Here is a 21097-nt window from a genome sequence, read left to right as displayed (position 1 = left end):
TTCTTCATTATTGATGAAAACGATCCATAAAAAGATGGTTTGGGAATGGTTTCTCTGTTGCCCTGTTTATTTTTTTTACTGATCCAGAGTGTAAGACGTAGTGGTCCACCAGTACTTCTGTAAAATCCAGTTCTTTGCTTCAAGCAATAATTAACCATGTTCCCAAATACATTCTCATCTGCTGTTTGTCGTTATTCAGTGGTCTTGCTTTGAGGTCAGTTGTAATCTTCTTGCTAACTGGGGCGTGACGACTTCTGATGGGTGTAAATAATTCTTGGTTTACAGCCTTTCTGCATTTCAAAGGACTTAATTTAGGTAAGAAGTCTTAGCTTTCTACACTGATAATTTTTCCTCTTTTGTGTACAGGTGGTGATAATATTGTTCATAATGTGCTTTGAGACTACAGTGTCTGCAGAAAATGTTAAGAATCCTGTTGTCCACCTTTGTTACAGCATTTCATGCTCTTATAGATGTATATAGTAAAACACAGTTAACTAGAGCATGGCATTTATCTGCTCTGATATTTGTTTTACTTCTGAAGTCTGCTATATTCCACCTGGTGTACTGTGATCCTCTTGGAGTCCCTTTTCATGACTTTTAGAACTTTTTGCCACATAAGAGTCCTTGCTGTTTTATTCTTCTGACATGACCACATCCAACACAAATTTTAATTTTGAGGATGCTGTGGTGTTTCTGGTTACATTGAGTCAGGAGTGTTTAATTTTCATTCAAGTTTTCACCCAAATTCAGAGTTGCAATATGACTGCAAGTACAAAATATTCCTCAATATTCAATTAATTAGTCCTGAAATGACTGCTAGATTTGGCGCCTGAAGCTTGTGAATTTGCATGGGTTGTATAAGTCTTCTGCAATCAACTGGAAGAGTGACCACTTGCTACCTCCTCCTTCAGGGTTTCATTTTGTAAATGCCACTTGTGCTTTAGGCCCACACTCTGAAGAAACAGGTATGTTAAACTGCAAAATGTTTCACCAGCATTCTGTAATTAGAAAAAAAGGGGATAGTAAATATACAAAGGTGATGTTGTCATTGAAATGAAATTTAGACGCTATCTTTAGAAAACATTTTTATGGAAAAAGTTATTGCATATGTAAAGACTAATTAACTTTCTAAGTAAACCTGAGCTACTTAAATTTTCCCACATGAAATGTTACTGTTGCCACCCTGCCTCACAGGTTGTATGTGTCCATACGAGAATCCTCAACTGTAGTTTTAATTTTTAACTTCAACCTTTCCATTCTTTCCTGTTCCTTCCCTGGGAGCTTCTGTGAGACACTGGCTGACAATTCTTCCACTTTTCCCCTGCTTTGTCTTTGCTTCTCTACTTTAAAGTCACATTGTCTTGACATGAGAAAACTAATGTATGGGGAGTGCTTTTGGAGTCCATGATATGTCTTCTGGGACAGGATGCAAACTTGTGAATTCATATATGATGATCTAAGCTACTGTCTTCATAAACAAAGGAGTTAACCATTGATCTTCAAATTTATTTTGAGCTAGGATATATAGTACAAACAAACATCCAGTCTTTAAGTTAAAACTTAAAGTGATGAGTAGAATCAGTTCCATGGATTCATTGTTGCACTGGTTAAATTCACCTTTTTCTTTTAGGAAATAAGTGTCCCTTATTGACAGGCTGAATTTGCCTAGCTTCATCTTCCAGCCTGAGAAGATCTTGTCATGACCCTCCCACATAGATAGGCCTCTGTCAAGAGTATCTTCTGTTCACATAAGTGCCAAAATACTCTGCTCAAATTACTTCTCAGACTTCAGTAAGCAGGCTAAGTAGATTAATGTCTTTAGAAATAGAGGCTTAAGAAGCTAAATGCACACACCAAAGTATACCAGACAATCCAGTTCAACTCCTATAACTAAATTTCCCCATCATTATTTATCAGTATTATTTACATTTTTACTGTTGACAAAGGAAATTAATGGTAAGTTTGCCTAACAACTAAATTTCTGTAAACCACATTGAATTAAACTGATTGGGCTTCTTACCTTCAGTTCACAAACAAGTAGATGAATAAATGAATGATTTTAAAGTTGATACAAACCTTTCCAAGCCCGAGGTTTTTTAGGATATGGATTTTATTTTTGCATGGTTGGTGATTCTGAATAAGCCAATGATTAGCTGTGTTTACTATATGCTGGTTGTAACTGTGCTACACCTGTTCACACTGCTTACACTTAATCCAGACAGCAAATTTTTGGTAGGAACGTAGATTCTCTTCTACAGAAGAAGTTAGTCTAAATATGTGCCTGGATTTGTATTTGTATAATCTTTGTTAATAATGGATGTAATACAAAGAGCATTATTTTTGAAGGATGAAGTAAGATACCTCTGATATTTTTGTGACTGGAATATGGTTGTTTGGGTTTTTTTAAAATAATTTAAAAATAGTGATTTTTTTCCTAGGCTGGCCACACAACAAGAAATTTCTATCTTTCAGAGATGGTTACACAGTGAACAAATCTAGAACTGAACCGTAATACAGAAAATGGCTGCATGAATTCAGTATTCACCCATGAGGTGACCTAGGGCACAGCAAGCTCAACAGTGAGCACATGGTTCTGGGTTGGGTTGGTTTGTTTGTTTGTTTTGGCAGTCTTTTGTTTGTGTGGTGTTTTTTTAACACATAATGTAAATTATGTTTTTGGACTATCTTTTTAAATGTTTTGTGGATGCTGGGTTTTCCTGGGTTCAGAAAACAACTAGACATTTTGTGGAAGAAACTTTTCTGGAGTGTTGTTAAACACAAAGAGCCTTCTGGTTCAGGATACCCATCAGCTGCTTTTCATGGGAGGCTGAGAGCAAGTGTTGAAAGAAGGGTCACTGCACTCATGCCTTGTTCTTACACTTCTGCCCAGCCACTGTCAGAGCAGATGTTAAAGCAGAGGTCTGTCTCCAAATAGCATTTGTTGAGTTACAGTAGTTGACAGCTCTGTCATAAATATCAGAGTGGCAGAAGAATCACATACAAGAACTAGCTCTCAGAATTGAGCTTCTTTCTATGAACTACCAGTGTCCATCTTCTGTGGGTCATATTTGTGGAAGAATATAAGTGAGTGCAGTTTTGTCAACCTCCAGTTGTGTATAGTTGAGATTCTGGCCATCTAGAGGAGGAAATTAAAAATGGATATCCAGTGGTCCCATACCCAGTTGCCCTTTTTGACTAACTCATTCTACCAGAGAGGCCGGTATTACGAGGCAGGAATATGTGATCTGTGTTTGCTGTCCTAGTCCCTCAGACCTATTCCACTGTAATGAGGTAAACCAACTCTCATTCTTATGTATCAGTAAGAAACTGGACTCTGGCATTTAGGGAGCTGTTTGACAAGTCATACACTCCTGTTTTTAGGGCAGTGGTCTCTGAAGGGCAAGGTAGAACACAGAAATTTCAGCAGCTGTGGCAACCTTCTCAGATCTCTGATACTCTGCTTTCAGCACCACATTAGCTGCTGTGTTGCCTCTGAGCTTATTTCTGAGGCTCATTAAGGGATGGCACGGCTTATCATACTTAGTGTCAAGATATACGAGTCTTTTGACAAGTATACTATGTGATTATAAAAAGCCTTCTGGATGCTGGTAGTGTTCTCTATGGAAAGAACACTCAAGTAATAGGAGTGGATTAAAACCTTGTTTAACCTCATCTTCCTTTAAGTATGTAGTCCCATGAAGCAGCACGCTGATAATGTTTCTTCAACAGGAGGAGATGGCAGAGCTCAAGGCACAGCTTTACCTGCTAGAGAAGGAGAAGAAGGCATTGGAATTGAAACTGAGCACTCGAGAGGCCCAGGAGCAGGCCTACCTTGTCCATATTGAGCACTTGAAGTCTGAAGTGGAAGAGCAGAAAGAACAAAGAATGAGGTCTCTCAGCTCAACCAGCAGCGGAAGCAAAGACAAACTGGGCAAGGTCGGGAGTCAAACAAGTTTCCAAAATTGGCGTAAACACGATTTATTGTACCCCTCCCCTCCCTATAGCAGTCATTAGTATGTTAATCATTCTCCTCTTTTGTCTGTATGTATGTCCTTTCTCTCTTCTCCAGTTGTTAGGTGGTTCTTTCCATGCTGTGAGTTATGAGGACTTTGCAGAATTACTGTTAAGCCTGGGCTAAAATAAGGCTGTCATTTTGGGGAGGAGTACAACAAAGCCATTCCTGCCAAACATACAGGCTACTGTGGTTGAATATGTTGTGTCTTGCCTGTTGCCACTCACTGGAAACAGTGGAAGAGACTAAGCAAAATGCCATCCTCCCCCTACTCCAAACACAAAATGTGAAAAGATAAGAGCTCGTTTCTGTGAAGCAGTTAGACCATTGTAATGACAGTCTCTTTTTCCAAGTCAGACAGTTTGTAATGATTTGAGAATGAAGACTTTCCTCCCCTTAGTATAATGCAGAATAAACAGATTTCTACATTTACATTAATAATTTGCATGAAGAAATAGTGATACCTAGAAAAACTTTAATCCTGTTATTTTAGTGCTGTGTCCCCAGAAAACCTCAGTAATATGTTTAAAAACAAAATCCAGAGCTAGTGTATAACTGTCTTTCTTACTTGTTTCTGGCAAAGCATCAGCTGAATTGTTTGATGCAGTGCTGCTTTGTTTCCAGTGTGGTGTCAGAAGTAATATAAGGCACCAGCAGTTGCGCACACTGTAGCAGAATTCTGCAAATAGTGAGCTGTGTTGGTTTAGGAAACATTTAGAAGGATTTGTGAAGTGTTAATCTGTTAGTCCGTTTCTTGGTGTGTTGATACACTGCCCTGTTGTTGTGACATTGTGATGTTTATTTCACCTCCATTTTAAAAGTAGCTTTGAACTAAGAGGTTTTCAGAGTTTTCCCATTAAGATGGTAAGTAACTTCAACTTAGGTGGCCTTTCCTCATTTCTCAGGAATGCAGTGATGGCACCACAACACCGTTAACACTAGCTGAGCTGAGACCGTACAACGAGAGTGAACTGACTGCTGAACTGACAAACGCACTCAGGCGGTAAGCAGCTTCCTTCACCAGAGACATGGCTTGTTCTGTAGGTTCAGGGCGAGGTTTAGTTCTGAGCCTTCGCTCTTACCCTCATGTGATTTTAAGAGTGATCACAGATTTTTCCTGTGAGAAGGAAAAGGATCGAAGTTCTTCTAATCCTCCCCTCTCTTTTGCTGTTGTTCTTCAGCTGATCAAAGTGCTCACATGGTGCTCAGCTCCGTTTTCCTTGAGGTTCTCTCAAATTCAGATTAACTGTATCCCTAAAACTCTCAAAATGTCTGGAACGTCCATATTCAGGCAAGAATATGAGACACAAAACAGTGACATGACTTGCTTGAGGGCATGGAGAAAACCTTTAGTGAAGACAGGATTTGAATTGTGATCTTTGGTTAAGAAGGTTGGTCGCAGATTAGAACTTGGGTAGGAGTTACAGGAGTGGGAATTGCAGTGATTTTGATGACTCAGATGCTGCATTTGCCTCCCGAGTATGTAAGTAGAGCCGTAGTTTAATTACGAATGATGTTGTTGTGTGAAGCATTAGCTTTCCAACGAGAGGGAAAATTGACGTCTTGACAAACTGCTTTTATCAACAGCCAGGTTTTAAGCCAAAACTTTCAGTACAGTTATACATTAACTAGTTATGTGTTTGTGCGGCAGTCTTTGCTGCACCAGCTGTGTGGTAAACTTCATTCATTGTTTCGATAGTTGTTTCAGTACTTGTTCCACCTTTTCTAAGACATGACTATCTAATATCTAAACTGGTTATTGTATTTAGAACCTGTCCAAAATGCTACTAAGAATTTTGGCTGGGAAGAGTGTATTTTGCTTTTCTGGTGTTTGCAGCCTCTTTAATGGTGGAATGTCCTCTCAGGCAGCTGTGGTGTTTCATTCCTGAAGTGCTTTTTTCATAGGTGCAACTTGTAGTGTGCCTAGGGTCACTTAAGCCTGAAAGGCATTATGTAAAAATGTAAGATCGTTACCACTGCAGAATCAATACATCTCATACCATTTGGTTAATAGTCTGGCAGTTGCTGAGTATTTAGTTTGCTTGATGCAGGAAACAAAATTCTGTGGTTAAAATAATCAAAACTCTCATTTGTGTGTGGGCGGATGAAACCCATCAACAAAGTCATTTGCATAAACATTGCATAGAGCCATTGGCCTCCCCCATACCCCCACACCCCAGTCCCGCTGTGAGCAGCTCCACTGGCATTTTCTGTCTCCACGCAAGCTGCAGCTTTTTCCTGTTCTTGTTATTTGCTCCTGGATTTCAAGAAGATGCCAGTGACCTTAGTTAGCAGAGGCTTGAGTTTAGTCATGAAATGCGGTTTACTGACAACACAGAGAAAAAAACTTTGCTTTATCTACTAGGCCTTAAGTTGATTAGCATGGATTTCCAGCCAGAGGCCTAGCAAGTACAGTTTGTCAGGCAGAAATGGGGAACAAAAATAATTGGATTGAACTGTACATAAATTTTGGAGTGAAGACTGTGTAATGGAAATACAGCTGTACTAAATGTGATTGCTCCTGCCAGTGGGGCTCAAGCACAGTTCCCGTGAGTTGTGTGGACAGGGTATTTTTCTCCCTAATCAGGCTGAATGCTTAGTCTCCTTATCCTGAAGTCTTCTCTCTGAAAGTCAGTTGAAGGTCTGTCTAGCACATGGAGAAAGCTTACTGCAACCTGTTTAGCCACAGCTATGCTAAAAAATACCATCAGTTCCTAACTACCACCCTGGATAAACAGACCCTCAGATATCACAATGAAATTTATACCATCATGGATGCACAAAAGAGTTCTTAAAATAAGTGAAGTGCATTTTCCTCTCTGCAAGTGCAACAGTGCAGAATGGTCTGCAGTGACTGTGATATCTTTAGGGACAAAGTAGATTTAACTTTTGCACTTAGCATGTGCCGATTGCACAATGCACTTCCTGCTTGTATGGGAAAATAAGTGCTGGCACTGTGTATGAACCAGGAGAGATGCTGGTGGCTGCCCCTAGCGCTGTCCTCACCCACTGGAGAAGTAGGATCAGAATTCAAAATAAAAAAATATTTTGCCCAGTAACTGTGTTTGCTGGGGGGCAGGAGGGAGATGTGAAACAAGTGAATATCGCACACCAAATCTGTGGTCTAGAGGCAATATTTAAATGCCAATGTTCAGGAGTATCTCAGTGCTGGTTGCAATTAGTGCACACATCCGGCAATTGGACCTATCTATTGTTACTCCAGGCAGTAGATACTGGTGCGGGGGACAGCAGCTGCAAAGATAGGGGCAAAAAACTATTTGCTTTTGAGTCTCCCTGTTTGTCAGAGAATGTGATACCAATCAGCAACCCTGCTTGCTGCCTCCTCCCCATCCTGTCTTCACAGAGACAAAAGCCCTGGCAGCTCCCCCCTCTGCTGCTTTCCCATTCTGTCCTTCTGTTGCGGCAGAACTGTTGGGTTCTTCTCAGTTAATTGAAATAGAGTGAAACCCAAATAAAACAGCAGGACGCAGTTACGGTTTGGATTTTGGTGTGGTTTGGAAGCATTTATTTGTTCGTGGTCTGCAAATGGCTTTGCAGCAGAACAGTGTCATCCACAGAGGTAGCCTGTCTTCTCTCTGTGGATGTGGATTTTCTCATAAATCTGGAATCCAGCGGCTGCGTGTTGTGAAGCTCCCCGAGTTGTCATTGGTAGTGCCCATCAGCAGAAATTCAAGGCAGGAGCAATTCTCCATTTATTGTTTCATAATGTATTTGTTCTAGTAGGACTCAGGGTTTCCCATAGCAGTGTTCAGTATTAAAACCCATCTTATGCACTTTCCACAAAAACCGCTTTTCTTTTCCATGACCACTATGCTAACTAATAGAAATGTAAATTACCTGCAAGTTCCATGTTGTAAAAGTTACATCTAGGTTACCAAATCTCTGGTATTGCAGGCTAAGGCCACTAATTTAGAGATACATCCTGTTCCAGCCAAGCATAAATACTTTCTGCCAGATTCTTTAGCAATTTTGTTTTCCCCTCTTTCCTTTCATGATGGAATGATGGCATGTTTCAATAAACATGAAGCCTCTTGAGCTTTTTCTTGAGTTTGACACATCCATAAATGAGCTTGTTGTCAGGAAATACTTTATTATTGGGAGGGCAAAAATGAATTCCCAGCAGCCTCATGGCCTGGCACTGACACCTTGATGATTGTGCCCGAGGCCAGTTTTATAAGAGAGGATCTGGTTGAATACCCCAAAATACCTCAAAATCAGGCATATTACACAGTCTCTGAGGGAGACCTTAAAATGACATCTTCCTTGCTGGTGTGTTCCGCTCTGCTGCGGCCGGGGAAGGGAGCACTGTAGATGACTTGTATGAGTTTGTAACTTAGTAGGCACATGCCAGGTTATAAATGCAGTAGAGGTGGCAGGAAGGAGGCAGTAGGAAGAATTCCAGATAGGAAATGCTCTTGCTTTAGCAGAGTGGCAGTAATGGTGATACAACTAATCTTTTCTTTTTTTTCTGCTAAGTTCTTTCATTCTGTGAAAAATGGCCAAGCTGGCAAGACTGAAACTTCTCCCTCTCCCCAGGCCTTATTAGAAATGATTTGATTGTTGAGATCGTCCTGCAGTCTCTCCTTGTATTTCCAGTTGCTGATAGGTTTTCTGTCTGCATAGGGTTGTGTTTTGCCTATGTATTTAGAGAATCCTTTCTAAGCATTAAAATATTTGGGCAGGAAGGATCTGACAATACTAGGTAAGGGCCATGGCAGACAAAACACTTTATAACTAGACTGACTGTGCAGACGTCAACTGGGTCATCAGTTGGCACAAAATTATGATCTCTGATGGCTGTGCAGGGTTACATGAATTGTGTCAGTCTAGGCGTGTTTCAGTATCTCCCTTACAAAAGGGTGATTTTCCATCTGGCAACACAACAAAGAAGCTATATATTTACCATATCTGATGACTTTTGAACTTCGAGATAACCTAATCTCTCAAAGTAAGTGATACTACTAATTGGGAAGTTACCATAGAGAGGGAAAAGGGTGGTAATCAGTAGGACTGGCAAACAGTTCTTTTTCTCTTAACAAAAAGCACATTTTGCACAGAGCTATGGTCCTGCCTCTCTGGAAGTGGAAACTGCAGCTGTTTCTAGTAGGACATGGAAAATTCATCCTATTGCAATAGCTTCTGTGTGTCTGTTGAAACACAGTAATGTTCTTTGCAGTTGTAGGTCCTTATGCCTGTCCAAAGACTGCAACCCTCTGTTGTGCCAAACTTCTTGTTTTGAGAGAGCAACTGTTTCAACAGAAAGCTGTGCCAAGGCATGCCAGTGACTATTTCCTGACACAATGTCAGCCAGAGATAAATCAGGTCACCTGCCTTTATTTTAAACTTCCACAAACTCCATGTGACGACATCTTAGTTTTGCATGTTTTCTAGAGCCACCCTTATTTTCATGATAGCAGGACCCAGGAGTAGATAGAAGCATCTCTGAAATTCAGGCCTATCTTGACCATCAGTAAGGCTAAGTCTTGGAAATTAAAAGAGAAGCACCTAAAACACACCATATTGTAATGATTCAGATTTAAAATTACTCTTAAGAACTGAATCAGTAAAATGCTCTTTCCCTTTGGCCAAAGTACAGCATGAACGTACAGTGGATAAAAGTGGGGGGCGGGAGGTGGGGGTTGGTATTCGGGAGCTACTGATGAGTTTTTCCAGTGCATCATGAGCTGCTTTTTGTCGGTTACTTTTGCTTATTCCTGTTCTGTCATTATCACGTCCATTAAATGGGGAGATACGCAACTCTGAGACATATGGAAGCCAGAGACTGGCATGGATTGCAGCCATTGCAAATTTCAGGAATCTCTGTCATTTTTATGACTGTGCAGTCTCCTGCTGTGGTTTCCCTCGGCTGCCTGAGGGGTTCAGGAGGCATGGCCTGTCTCTGGAAATCCCCCTGGAGAGCCCCACTGAGAGAAACCTTCTTGAAAGAAATGACTCATGGTGATATAAGGGACAGATTCCTCAGAAGCACCTCGGGTAGCTATTTTTTCTACGTGCATCACAGATAACCGTCATTTTGCTTTTTCTCTATTTTTGACACGGAATAAGTAGTTCTTACCACTGTGTGGTTATCTGAGCTGCTGTGCACTTGGATATAATGGTTACAGGGAGCTCCAAATAGCTCCACGTCTGGAGAGCTTCCAGGCTGCGCTGGCAAGGCTGGGTGGGAGGTTTGAGCAGGGAGCGCGGCTGCCTCCTTCCAGGCCTGTTCTCCCTTTTTGCTGCCAGTCTGTTGTTTCCAGGACCACACCTGGCCCGTCTCCCCACTGCCGGTGGTGTAACACATGCCTGTAGTACCGTCTGGTTTTTGAGATCTGCTCTGAGCATCTGACAATCAGCAAAAAAGCAGTACTGTATCTTACACCAGCAGAGTGTTTTTTAAAGCACTCTCCGCCTTCTCTGTGCTCAGAAAGGGCTACCTTTGCGCAGGTAGCAGGCAGCACGGGTGTTCTCAAGCCCACTGATGCCTGAGGAGGTGAGACAGGAAGATGTGGCATTTGAAGAGGTGATTTTAAGACTCTCTTGGCATTTGCGTAGTGTTGTTTTGTTGCCTCTTAAAAAAGTTCTATTATATGTTAATTGTTTTCCTTAGCAGGCCAACCCAGACCAGTGAGGCAGGCACGCATTTGAATTGGCTTGGGGATTCTGCATGCCAGTCTGACGTAAGATGTTAGTTTAAACTGCTAATGAAAAGATAATTTATCTGCATTCCTTTTAAATGTCCAGCTGTTATCTCCTGAGAGAAGAGGAGTCAAATGCCTACAAAAAACAATCATGTGTCACCCTGTTCAGCTGGAACTAGAAAAGGCAGAGAGGGGAGTGAGGGAACATGCCAGGCTTAAAACAACAAGAGGATATGAGGAAAGGGACTGGAGCAAAGTGTGGGATGGAAGATGTGTGCCTCCCCTTCAAAGCGGGCACCATGCAGAAAGCTAGGGGCCATGCAGGAGGTGCTTCTCCTCCCTCCCCTCCCCAAACCCCATGCTCCTGGGGGCTGGCCAGCCTGCATGGGTACCTATGCCCAGGAGACCTCGGGCCTCTGTCCCCCTGGGCTGGCTGCCCGGCTGCTGCGTCAGGGCTTCGTGTATGGGAAGCTCAGGGGCAGATGCTGACCTGGAGCGAATGGTGCCGGTCCAACAGGGGAGCCAGGATTCGAAGGGGTCTGCTTGTAGCAGGCAATGCTCCCTGGTGGGTAAAAGGATGTTCCTAGGGATGGCAAGACATAGGATGATCGAGTCCCAAAGGCCCCTGACTCTTGTGCCCAGCTTTGGGAAACTTTCTTACCTCCTGATTCGGAGAGAGCTCGTTACTCCTCTTTTGCTCCAGATTTGGCAAGAGCTGTGGGTGCTCTTGACCCCAGGGCAGAGGGGCGATAGCTTGTGCTTTCACAAGAGGGGGAGTTAGCTGGGTACTCTCCAAGCCAGGGGCAGAAAAATCAACTTTCTGCATGCCAGGGAAGAGCAGCTTCCTGTTTGCAGCACTGGGGAATTCTCGATGAAATGACCAAAGGCAGGAAAATCCGCCTGGGAAGACTTCTGGCGTATGAAACCTGAACATGTCTGGAAAAGCCCAGACAGGAGGGAAAATATAAGGTGTGCAAGACCTTGCTTACATTATCCTGGGCCAAACATGGTGTCATTGTGTGGAGGCCAAATTGACAGAAACTGCAGAAATGTGCCCGATGTTATATAGTTTCCTTTATGGCTCTGGCAGAATTCCCCACTGTCTGCAGCGGTAGCCTTGAAACCAGAGAAAACATTAGGCCCTGTCAGCTTGCCTTCCTATTCAAACCATCCTGTAAGTCTGAAACAAAAAGCCCTTGAAGACTGCTTAGCAACTGCCCACAGAGTGTTTTGATTGTGCGAATACAAAACAAAAGTCTTTGTTACCAGCATATTAGGCATTTCACTGAAAATAGTGTCTTTAGCGGATGTTGGAGTAGGCTGTAGGCCTCCGAATACACTTATTCTGAGCTTTTCCTTGGAAAGGGAGCAGTCAGGGATTTCCCCAGCTGACTTTCTGAGTGCCCCACAGCAGAGAGCCCTTGTGTTGGAAGCGAGCTGTGCCCTCAGATCATAAGCTTGTTCCCTCTTCTGGGAATACCTGCTCATTTTCTCTGTGCACGCGAGGTGCAGCGGCTGCGTTTTCCGCAGCTCCAGCAGCAGTAGCCAGTTCGAAGAGGAACCGCTGGGAGCAAAAGCTGTGCTGACTTTGGCGGTCCTATTGACTTGTGACTTGCAGGCTCACAGAAATTGCATTCTCCTAAAAAGACTTGCTTCTCCTTCGCTCTTCCCATCAAAATACACACGTAAATGCTTTCCCAGGATCCATACTGGTGCGTATTACAGCCCTGGGGCACAATAGCAGTGTGAGTTTGGCATGTAAGCTTCTGTGCGAGTTTGCTCTTCCAGAGTCTGGAAGACTGCCTGCCAGCAGAAGGCCATGCCGCAGCCATACAGCCGTCCCTGTTGGGAGGATGTTCGTACGGCTGTGGCATCAAATGCAGTTCCATCCCTGGTTCGCAGCTTTGACACGTTCTCATCCTGGAAAAATGCTGCGTATGACTAGGACTATTGTTTTAAAATATTCTGTCTCATTAAGCCTGTAGTGCCTGATTCTTCATATCCTGCTGATTTATAATAGCGATCAGGAAAGTGAAGTGGTGCTAGAAATCCCATAAAGACAGCTAACCCTGTAATGCATTAAAGGGATCCAAATAGCACCTCAGGATTCATTATCACTCCCGTTCACTGCCCAACTAAGCAATCAGTTTTGGAGAGACACGAATAACAACAATTCTTTGTGTCCAAACTGAGGTAATTAGTGATAGAAATGGAGAGAAGCGGGAAGAGTTAGCATTATGAGGCATGGGATTTTTATGAAGGGATAGACTAGCCTTTGCTGGCCAGCCAGTAAGGTACAGCTCTGAGGTCTCTGATCTGCTACTAAAATAGAAGGTGCAGCACTCTGGGGAAAACCTTACGTGTTTTTTGCATGTAATAGTCATTAACGAAGTGTATATGCATCTCCATTTCCCAGACTAAAACAAGGTATTTACTGTGCCTTTACTGTTGCTGCTATGTCTGTCTACTCAGGTGTTACTTGTTCAATTAAATGCCTCTTGAAGTAAAGATATTTAGATAGGCATCTTTTAAATTGGGAACAGTAAGTGTAAAAGTAGATCCCTATGTGTTGTTTTTGTAAGATTTTGGGACATCTCAGCACACGCAATCAAACCGCCCATTGCTTTCCCTGAGATTAAGTTAGGAGTAGGCTCTAGCTAGTGCTGTTTTCACTGACTTAAAGACATCAACAGTCTCGTCAGCTCAGGGAATACATGTGTTTTACTGGTATAAATGTAAATTAGAGGCATCTATAGATCTGAAGGATTACCTACTGTTACCTGTTTAGCTAGATGGTTCAGAACTAGCATCTGAAAGTTGTTTAACTAGCCTGTAGAGGCCCAAGGTGCTTGCCGCTCCGCTGGCTCTGTGTCTTTGGCAAGCAGCAGGACAAGGATGTTATTGTAGGCCAAATGTAAAGAAATACCTCTTGATGTTCAGCTGAGTTCGGACTGAACATGACTGGTTGAAAGGTGTGAGTGCAAAAAAGGACAAAAGGAGATGTAATAGTCTTATCAGGTAACAGTCACCGTACCAACCAAATTTTACCATGCATGACAAGTTCCTCCAAGTCTTTCCACTGTGTTTCTTTTCCACGCAGCTTTTGTTACAGCGGGTGTGTTGAGGACTTCAGCTGCAGTAAACTGTGGCTCTACAGGGTTCTTTCCCATGGGACCGTGTGCAGTGTTTTCACAGCTATACCTTTTCTTGCACGTGATGTTACATCAGCCTCACATGATTTTTAGTGTTCTCTCCCCATCCAAATACTGCGAATGTTTATTCCATTGGACTTGCTGTTCAGGCTAGGTCACGGTGCTGGGCACGGTGCTAGTGAGCCTTCCCCAGAGGCTCTGGCTGCAGCATCCTTTGGAGCAGACGAGCACCGCATTTACCCTGCTCTGTTCTGTCATGTCAGTAGTGCCACACACGTGTTAGATAACGGGTCTGGCCTCTGCCAGGTCTGACCTTTCCTTATTTATCTTCTATTGCAAGTAAAAACTGGACTTTTTTTTATTCCTGTTTTCTTTGCAGAACAGAGATTTTGACCATAGACTCTGCTGAGTCTTTCTGGCTGCTAAGATAGGATATAAAAAATAAAATTTATATTTGGGGCGGATGGCAGTGAGCTTTTAACCGCTAGGGAAGAAGATTGCGTCATTCGAAAACTGAGAGTATGTTACTGCAGTGGAAGGACGCATAAAGAATTCTGATGATTCTTCATCAACAGGGCCCCTCTTACGGCCTTTTTAATTTGGCCAGTAAACCAGCCGTCTGCCGTGCGTTGGGATAAACTGCTAACGTGGAGTAGTTCCCCGGCTGACTCTGTGAAAGCCCTTCTGTTGCTGAAGCCGGGCAGGGTGAGACGCCACATGTGCTGTCCGTGCCTCTGGTTATGAAATGCTGCCGTGGCCAGGCCAGCCTCGGAACTGCAGGCTGGTGAGCTGGGCGTCGAGGAGCATCCGTGTGGTCTGTGCCGAGCTGCGGAAGCTTTCACAAACGTTAGGGTATTCAGTCCCATGGGGCTCAGTGGGCTTATGTGGGAGCTGGAGGCAGTCTTGTTACTGAGATGAAATCCAGTTTACTCACGTAGCAGCACTGCAACAAAAACAGGAGGGGAAGGCAAACCACTGCAAAGCGGTTCTTGGCAGCAAAGCATGGACAAGTATCTCCGTAGGTGCAAAGTTCCCAAGCGTAAGGTTCAACACTGCAAAATCTAACTTCGTCCTGGTTTAGCCCAGCTCCATGTCATTCTTATCCCCCTTTTTTTATTTTCAAATCTGATGTTTCTCTCTCTTAGCTGTCTGGGCTATGAGGATGGGTCACAGAGAAAGGCTCCTGGGTCACCACATCAGCACCCTTGCACAAGAGGTGGGACAGTCCCACGTCCGTATAGGAGCGGACTGGGCAGCCATTGGCTCTGCGGCAGGGAGCTCCCCGGGAAGAAGCGCCTGCCTTGTGCCACGTGCTTGCCAGCGCTGGGAAATGATTTTTAAAGCCAGCTTAAACCCCAAGCTGTAATGCTTACTCTGCCCCAGAACTTCTGCCTTCTTTGCTTTTTCTTTCCCTCATAGAGATATTTGTAACGTAAAAATATTATAAGGTACCTTACTTCCATTTTGGCACGCTTCATGTAATTAGGTTTTGGTTCATAATTGGTACGTAAGTATTGGTGACTATATCGGCATTTTAAACCTCACTACTGTGGCTTATTTGAAAGAAAAAGAGTACCTCGTGGAAGAAAATGCCTGTGCTCTCTTCTTCTGTATTTCTGGTGTTTGCCCTTTTCTGTCTGTACTCCCCTCTCTTGTTTTTAACTTCTTCTGTTTCCCACTGCCACATGGACTGGACTTGCTGGCTCTTGAAAAAAACTAGTGATCTGCTGTAATACAGACTGTAGTATAAATTACTCAGGCAAGTTTGAGGCAGCAACTGAAATAAATGGAATTGCTCTGGGGGTGGTGAAACACTGGGACAGGTTGCCCAGAGAGGTGGTAGATGCCCCATCCCTGGAAACATTCAAGGTCAGGTTGGATGGGGCTCTGAGCAACCTGACCCAATGGAAGGTGTCCCTGCTTATGGCAGGGGGGTTGGACTAGATGACCTTTAAAGGTCCCTTCCAGCCCAAACCGTTCTATGATTCTATAGTAATTTCTAAGTAAAAAGAAATTTGTTTAGTAAATTATCTTTAATAGCAATCCTGGTATGCTATTTTTAATTAAAATTCCTATATGATTACCATGATGCTTGATTTGCCTTGGTAGTTTTCTTTGCTATCTCATTCAAGACACAGTGGGTGGCATGTGCCAGGTATTCTTAAATTTTTATTTATGTATCTTTGTGATTATTTCTTAGTGTGAATCGATACATACAAGACCATGATCCACCAGAGAAGTTTGTTTTCTCTTTTGTCTGTTGCATCTCTGATCCTATATTCTAAAATGGTGAATGTTCTAAAAATCAATCTGTGGAAAAGTTTAATGTAAGAACTACCTCCTGTATTATCCAAGTAGTAGTAAGGAAAATATTTTCAGCTTGTCAACCCAGCACAGGACAACCATTCATGGACTTGCAAGCTGAAGTGTTATTTCTGTTTTGAAAATAGTTTTCTCCCTCCTTTTCTCCTGATCCAGGGAGAAGAAACTGAAGGCTAGAGTGCAAGAGTTAGTGAGTGCTTTGGAGAGACTCACGAAGAGCAGTGAAATCAGACATCAGCAATCTGCAGAATTTGTTAATGACCTTAAAAGGGCAAACAGGTAAAGGATCTACCAGCAGATGGATGCACCATTGATTCCCCCCCCCCCCCCCCCCGGTGTTCTGGTAGTGCACTGTAATCCTCCCCTTGCCTTAATGAGCAGTTTCTGGGTCCTTGGGTTCACACAAGTTGACTCTTTAAGGTTATAGTTAGAGATGGGGGAGGTATAAACTTCCCATGTACGACACTGAAAACTACATAGCTAAGAACAGAGTGGGGGAAATAGGTTACTCTTAACTGAGTTACTAGTAAATGCATTATTATTAAAACAAACAAAACCCTCCATTTAGTCAGATTTATGAATCTGTTATTTTGTTTAAAATTGCTCCCTTTTCTTTGGCTCCAGCCTCTTTCTTAATAAACTGGCTTCGATAATCACACTTAAATTTTATTGCTCACTCATATTTTACTGGCACTGTGTTTGGATGGACTGAGAATATGGTGGACTGTAGCTGCCCTTCCTGCAAGGAGCCTATCGCTCACAATGTAGTTTTCATTAATAAATTATACTTGAAAGCCCTTGTGGTGAGGAGCAGTACCCATCTCAAGCTTTCCTACTGAGTCAAGGTGGCGGCACAGGAGATCCTTAGCAGCTGACAAATCAGCACAAGATGCCATCCTCTGAATAGAACTGTTATTTTTTTAAATGGAAAATGCAAAATCAGTGCTGGATTTTGTAAGCAGATTCTGGTCATGCAACATTTTTGTAAATCATTACATGTTTAATGTTGTGGTATCTTGACTCACGAACAGTGCTCTGTGAGGTCATCATCAACAACCTCTAGCTGGCTCTTTGAACCATGTTTAAAAATGTTTTCAGTAACCAGTTTACTGATAAAGGTGTGTACTTGCCCCAAAAAAGATAAAGATTAGCATTGATCTGGGTTTGGATCAATAAGGTTGGATCTAATGCGTTTTAAAGCACTAGTAAATTTTAGGAAGATGATCAGTACCCAAACTTAGGAGTTCCTTGAAGGTGGGGTTTTGGGGTGGATTTTTGTAGCAATTGCTATGAACAAGCCTGTTTGAAGGACCTTGTATTGCCTTGTATTTCTAACAGCAACTTGGTAGCAGCTTATGAAAAAGCAAAGAAAAAGCATCAAAATAAGCTGAAGAAACTGGAATCACAAATGATGGCCATGGTGGAGAGACATGAAACACAAGTAAGGATGCTCAAACAAAGAATAGCTTTACTAGAAGAAGAGAACTCTAGACCACACACCAATGAAACTTCACTTTAAATGCATCTCTTTCAAAGATGCTGAGTGCCATTACAAATTTCTTTCTTTTGGAGGCTGACTTTTATGTAGCTTCAAACGCTAAAAGCTCTGACTGTCAATGCTGACACATTTAAGCACCTTCTCTGGGATCCCAGAGAGGTGCCATGGGGATAATATAAGTGTTAACCTTAAGGACTGTTTCATAATGTAAAATGGCAGTGCCTGAATTATCATGCTATAATTATGTACATTGTCTGTGTCATTATGTCTATATTCATACAGCTTCTCTTCCATTTTATGTATGTCCCATGGGTGACAGTGTCACATGCAAAATAATTCATGTTAAGAGGTTTTAATTTGGGCAGTTTGGAGGTAATTTGAGAGTTTTCCCAAACCCTGAGCTCCCTCTGCACACAACTCTGTATTGTAGTCTCAAGACTTGCTGCTGTGGTTAAACCAGCTAACTAGGCAGCTGCAGAGTGGGGAGATGATAGGGTGGCTTGCTTTTTTGCACTGTACTTGCAGTACTGTCGCTCACAGTACAGATCAGGTAGGAAAACTCCTGTCGATTTGGAAAAAAACAAGAAACCCTAGTTGCATCTCTGAAAACTATGATAATGGTGTATTTCTTACAGTTTGTAAGAGGACTAAAGGCTGTGAGTTTCACCATGCCAGATAGTCTTGTGCCAAGGTTGGGTAAGAAATTATAGGAGACCTCTTGGTATTTATAGTGCATGGTATTTGTAATTACTTTGTGAAAGTTGTTTTTTCTTGTTAATACATTATAGCCAAGGTTTTCTTTAAGAAGCTGGGCCATTTTTGTCACGTGTATAGTGCTTATTACAGCTTTCTGTGATCAAGAGGTAGAATGTCTTCATTTTATACTTGTTTTGACCAAAAAAGGTACTTATTAGGAATGTACCTGTTTAATATTGAATACATAGGCACAAAACTATAAATGTGTAGGTGTATGGATATACAGCCACAAACAGAATGTGAATGGTGAAGTCTTCATACAGCTTCTTAGGTTATTTTTTTGTTACTGCTAGCATTCTCTTCTTTTGTTTAAGTCACATCATGTTACTGTATTATCAAACAGACTGAATTGAAAATGTTGGCCTATTATGGTAATGAACATTAAGCAAAGCATGGCGATCAGGTTGATTTCTCTAGGGAAGCAAAATACAGGAGTCTGCTCTAGCACCTGTTTAATTTAGAATTTGCTTCTTTTTGACTGAGTACGTAAAACAGCTGCCATGTTTGTTTTAACATGCCAAACTATAGTCCATTAATTTTGTTAGCCTGTTACTGTGTTACACCTCTACTTTGTATTTTTCAGGCTCTGTTTTTGAGTGAATCTGGTGATTTCTGGAGTTGTCTATCCTTTTTGCTTTACATGTTGAGTTGCACCTCAAGTTTTATTAGTGTATTTAGAATTATGATAACTTCTCTCATTTATTCCTCCAATTTCTAGTACTAAGGAAATCTTTTTAGAGGGCTTGAACCATTTTTGTCTACTCTTGGGTTAGGTCTGGCTGCCAAAATAGTTGTGGGAATTTGTGTTCAGAGTATGGCATTATTGTTAAGTCTTGGTTACATCTGAAACTGTAGCAGTTGGTGTTCATGACATCTCCTATTACTGCAGCTGCTGTTTTCTTCTTTTCTTAGGGTAGTGATTCCTACTTCTCTAGAGTCTGATACATCAGCTACAAAGCCAACATCATATGTGATGGATTGCTATAGCACATTAAAACAATGCTGACTTCAAAATTAAGTTGTAGGTAGTGATGCCCTGGGACCGGTTTTGATCAGTCTTCTTTCTCAAGATAATTGCATTTCTTAATTTATAATGCGAATGGAAATTTTTGCAAACCAGTCTGTTGAGGGAGCAGGCACATTGATTTCTTACTTCCTTAGGTTTTGCTAAGTACCTGTCTATGGTGTTTCCCTTTTTTGGCCAACAAGTTTCTCACCAACACACATGGGGTTTTGCCATAAGCTTCAGTAGTAGCTGATCACACTTATTTCTGAAGAAACACAAAATTATCCACTGTGTACTGTGGCAAAAATGCAGTTACAGTTTTGTCTTCTTGCATCTGAAACACCCATGTAACTTGAGGTCATCTCAAGCTGTCCATGTGAAATACCTTTCACTTAAGGTGACTAGAAACCGCTGCTGCACTGGATTTCCTCTTATGCTCAATTTTTTCTATTTCTTGGTAGCTAGAGAAGCTGGTAAACATCATACAATGAATGAACCTTAAAGCATTTTAATTGAAACCTGTCTTTAAAGGAAAGATACAAATTAAAAAAGCATAAAAGGCACAAAAAAGCAGTGTCCCTCCATGCCTTTTTCAGGCCTAACGATTTGCTGATTCTGCATAAACTGAATGTCATTTTACTACATTTACTGCATATCTTCCCTGCCAACTGTGCTCTAAAAGTGTTTTAGAATAAATTATAAATCATCAGTAAATGTAAGCCATTCCCCCTTTCTTCCCATAGGGCTTAGAGATGAAAAAGCAAGACTGGTATCATACAGCCACAGCAGTAGCTATACTGTTGTGGCTGTATACCAGTAGTACTGGTATTGCCAGTGGTACCAAACCGGTGGTTTGCCAGACCACCAGTTATTTTGCCTAAGCAAAAGCAGCTACTGCTTCATTTGTCAGCATACTGGAAAAGGCCAATAGGGAAGTGATGGAAGGTTTACTGTTACTGTGAAAACTGTTTAATATTACCAATTAGCTGCAGTTCCAGTGTACCTATTAAAATCGCACCAACCCTGAGGATAAATGCCAAAAAACTAGCTCCTTTTATGCAACTGTTTGAAATATGAGCACTCCAGCCTATAGATATGTGCAAATCACCTTGAGCCACAGCAACCTAACTCACTTGTTGCAGAAATAATACATTTGCAAACCAAGAAAAATAGGTGGTTCCTGCCAAAAGAACCTAAGTTTTTTACTCATTAATTAATCTTAGGGTGTTTTTTTTATTTTCTGTCACCAGAGTGCACAAAACTTTGTATTTCACACTGTGTTCAGAAAAAAAAAAGTACTTTTTTTCTAATTAAATGTGTAAATCTTCACCAGCTTGAATGTACTGTTAGTTATTGCAAAGCACATGTGACTAAGTTTGCATTAATGTCAGTATTGGTCTACTGGTTTTATTAGGATTTTCTCCTCCTTTAACACTGTACCATACATTGTAATTTTAGAAACTTTTCACCTTACTGAATTAGCTTTAAGTGTGTTGCTGCTTTTTAGTTTCCTAGCTGCTGTAAAATAGCTATTTTGTGTTTATTTGATATAGAATTGTAAAAACTGCATTTATTTATACAGAGACATTTATAATACTTATTTTACAAATGTTCTTATATTCTGAATAAATTTCTAATGCTGTTTCTTTGCCTCAGGGGTTGCTTTACCATACCAACATAATCTTATTG

General features: G+C 41.7%; 1 protein-coding gene across 3 annotated transcripts in view; it reads left to right on the top strand.

Moving 5' to 3' along the window:
• The window catches only part of MCC (MCC regulator of WNT signaling pathway), a 221928-nt gene extending 200904 nt beyond the window's left edge, over positions 1-21024 (top strand). For 2 of the 3 annotated variants that reach the window (XM_072860358.1, XM_072860359.1), the window contains 4 exons: positions 3730-3936; positions 4918-5015; positions 16305-16427; positions 17487-21024. In XM_072860358.1, coding sequence (XP_072716459.1) covers positions 3730-3936; positions 4918-5015; positions 16305-16427; positions 17487-17667 — 609 coding nt within the window. In that variant the 3' untranslated portion in view covers positions 17668-21024. The remainder of the gene's footprint in view (positions 1-3729; positions 3937-4917; positions 5016-16304; positions 16428-17486) is intronic. The other variant, XM_072860360.1, reaches the window with a different exon arrangement.
• Positions 21025-21097: the final 73 nt, after the last annotated feature.

Source organism: Ciconia boyciana, chromosome 4 (assembly GCF_034638445.1).
Source record: "Ciconia boyciana chromosome 4, ASM3463844v1, whole genome shotgun sequence".
NCBI classification, from domain to species: Eukaryota; Metazoa; Chordata; class Aves; order Ciconiiformes; family Ciconiidae; genus Ciconia; species Ciconia boyciana.
The sequence above is the reverse complement of the archived record's forward strand: the minus strand, read 5'-3'. Positions and strand labels throughout refer to the sequence as shown.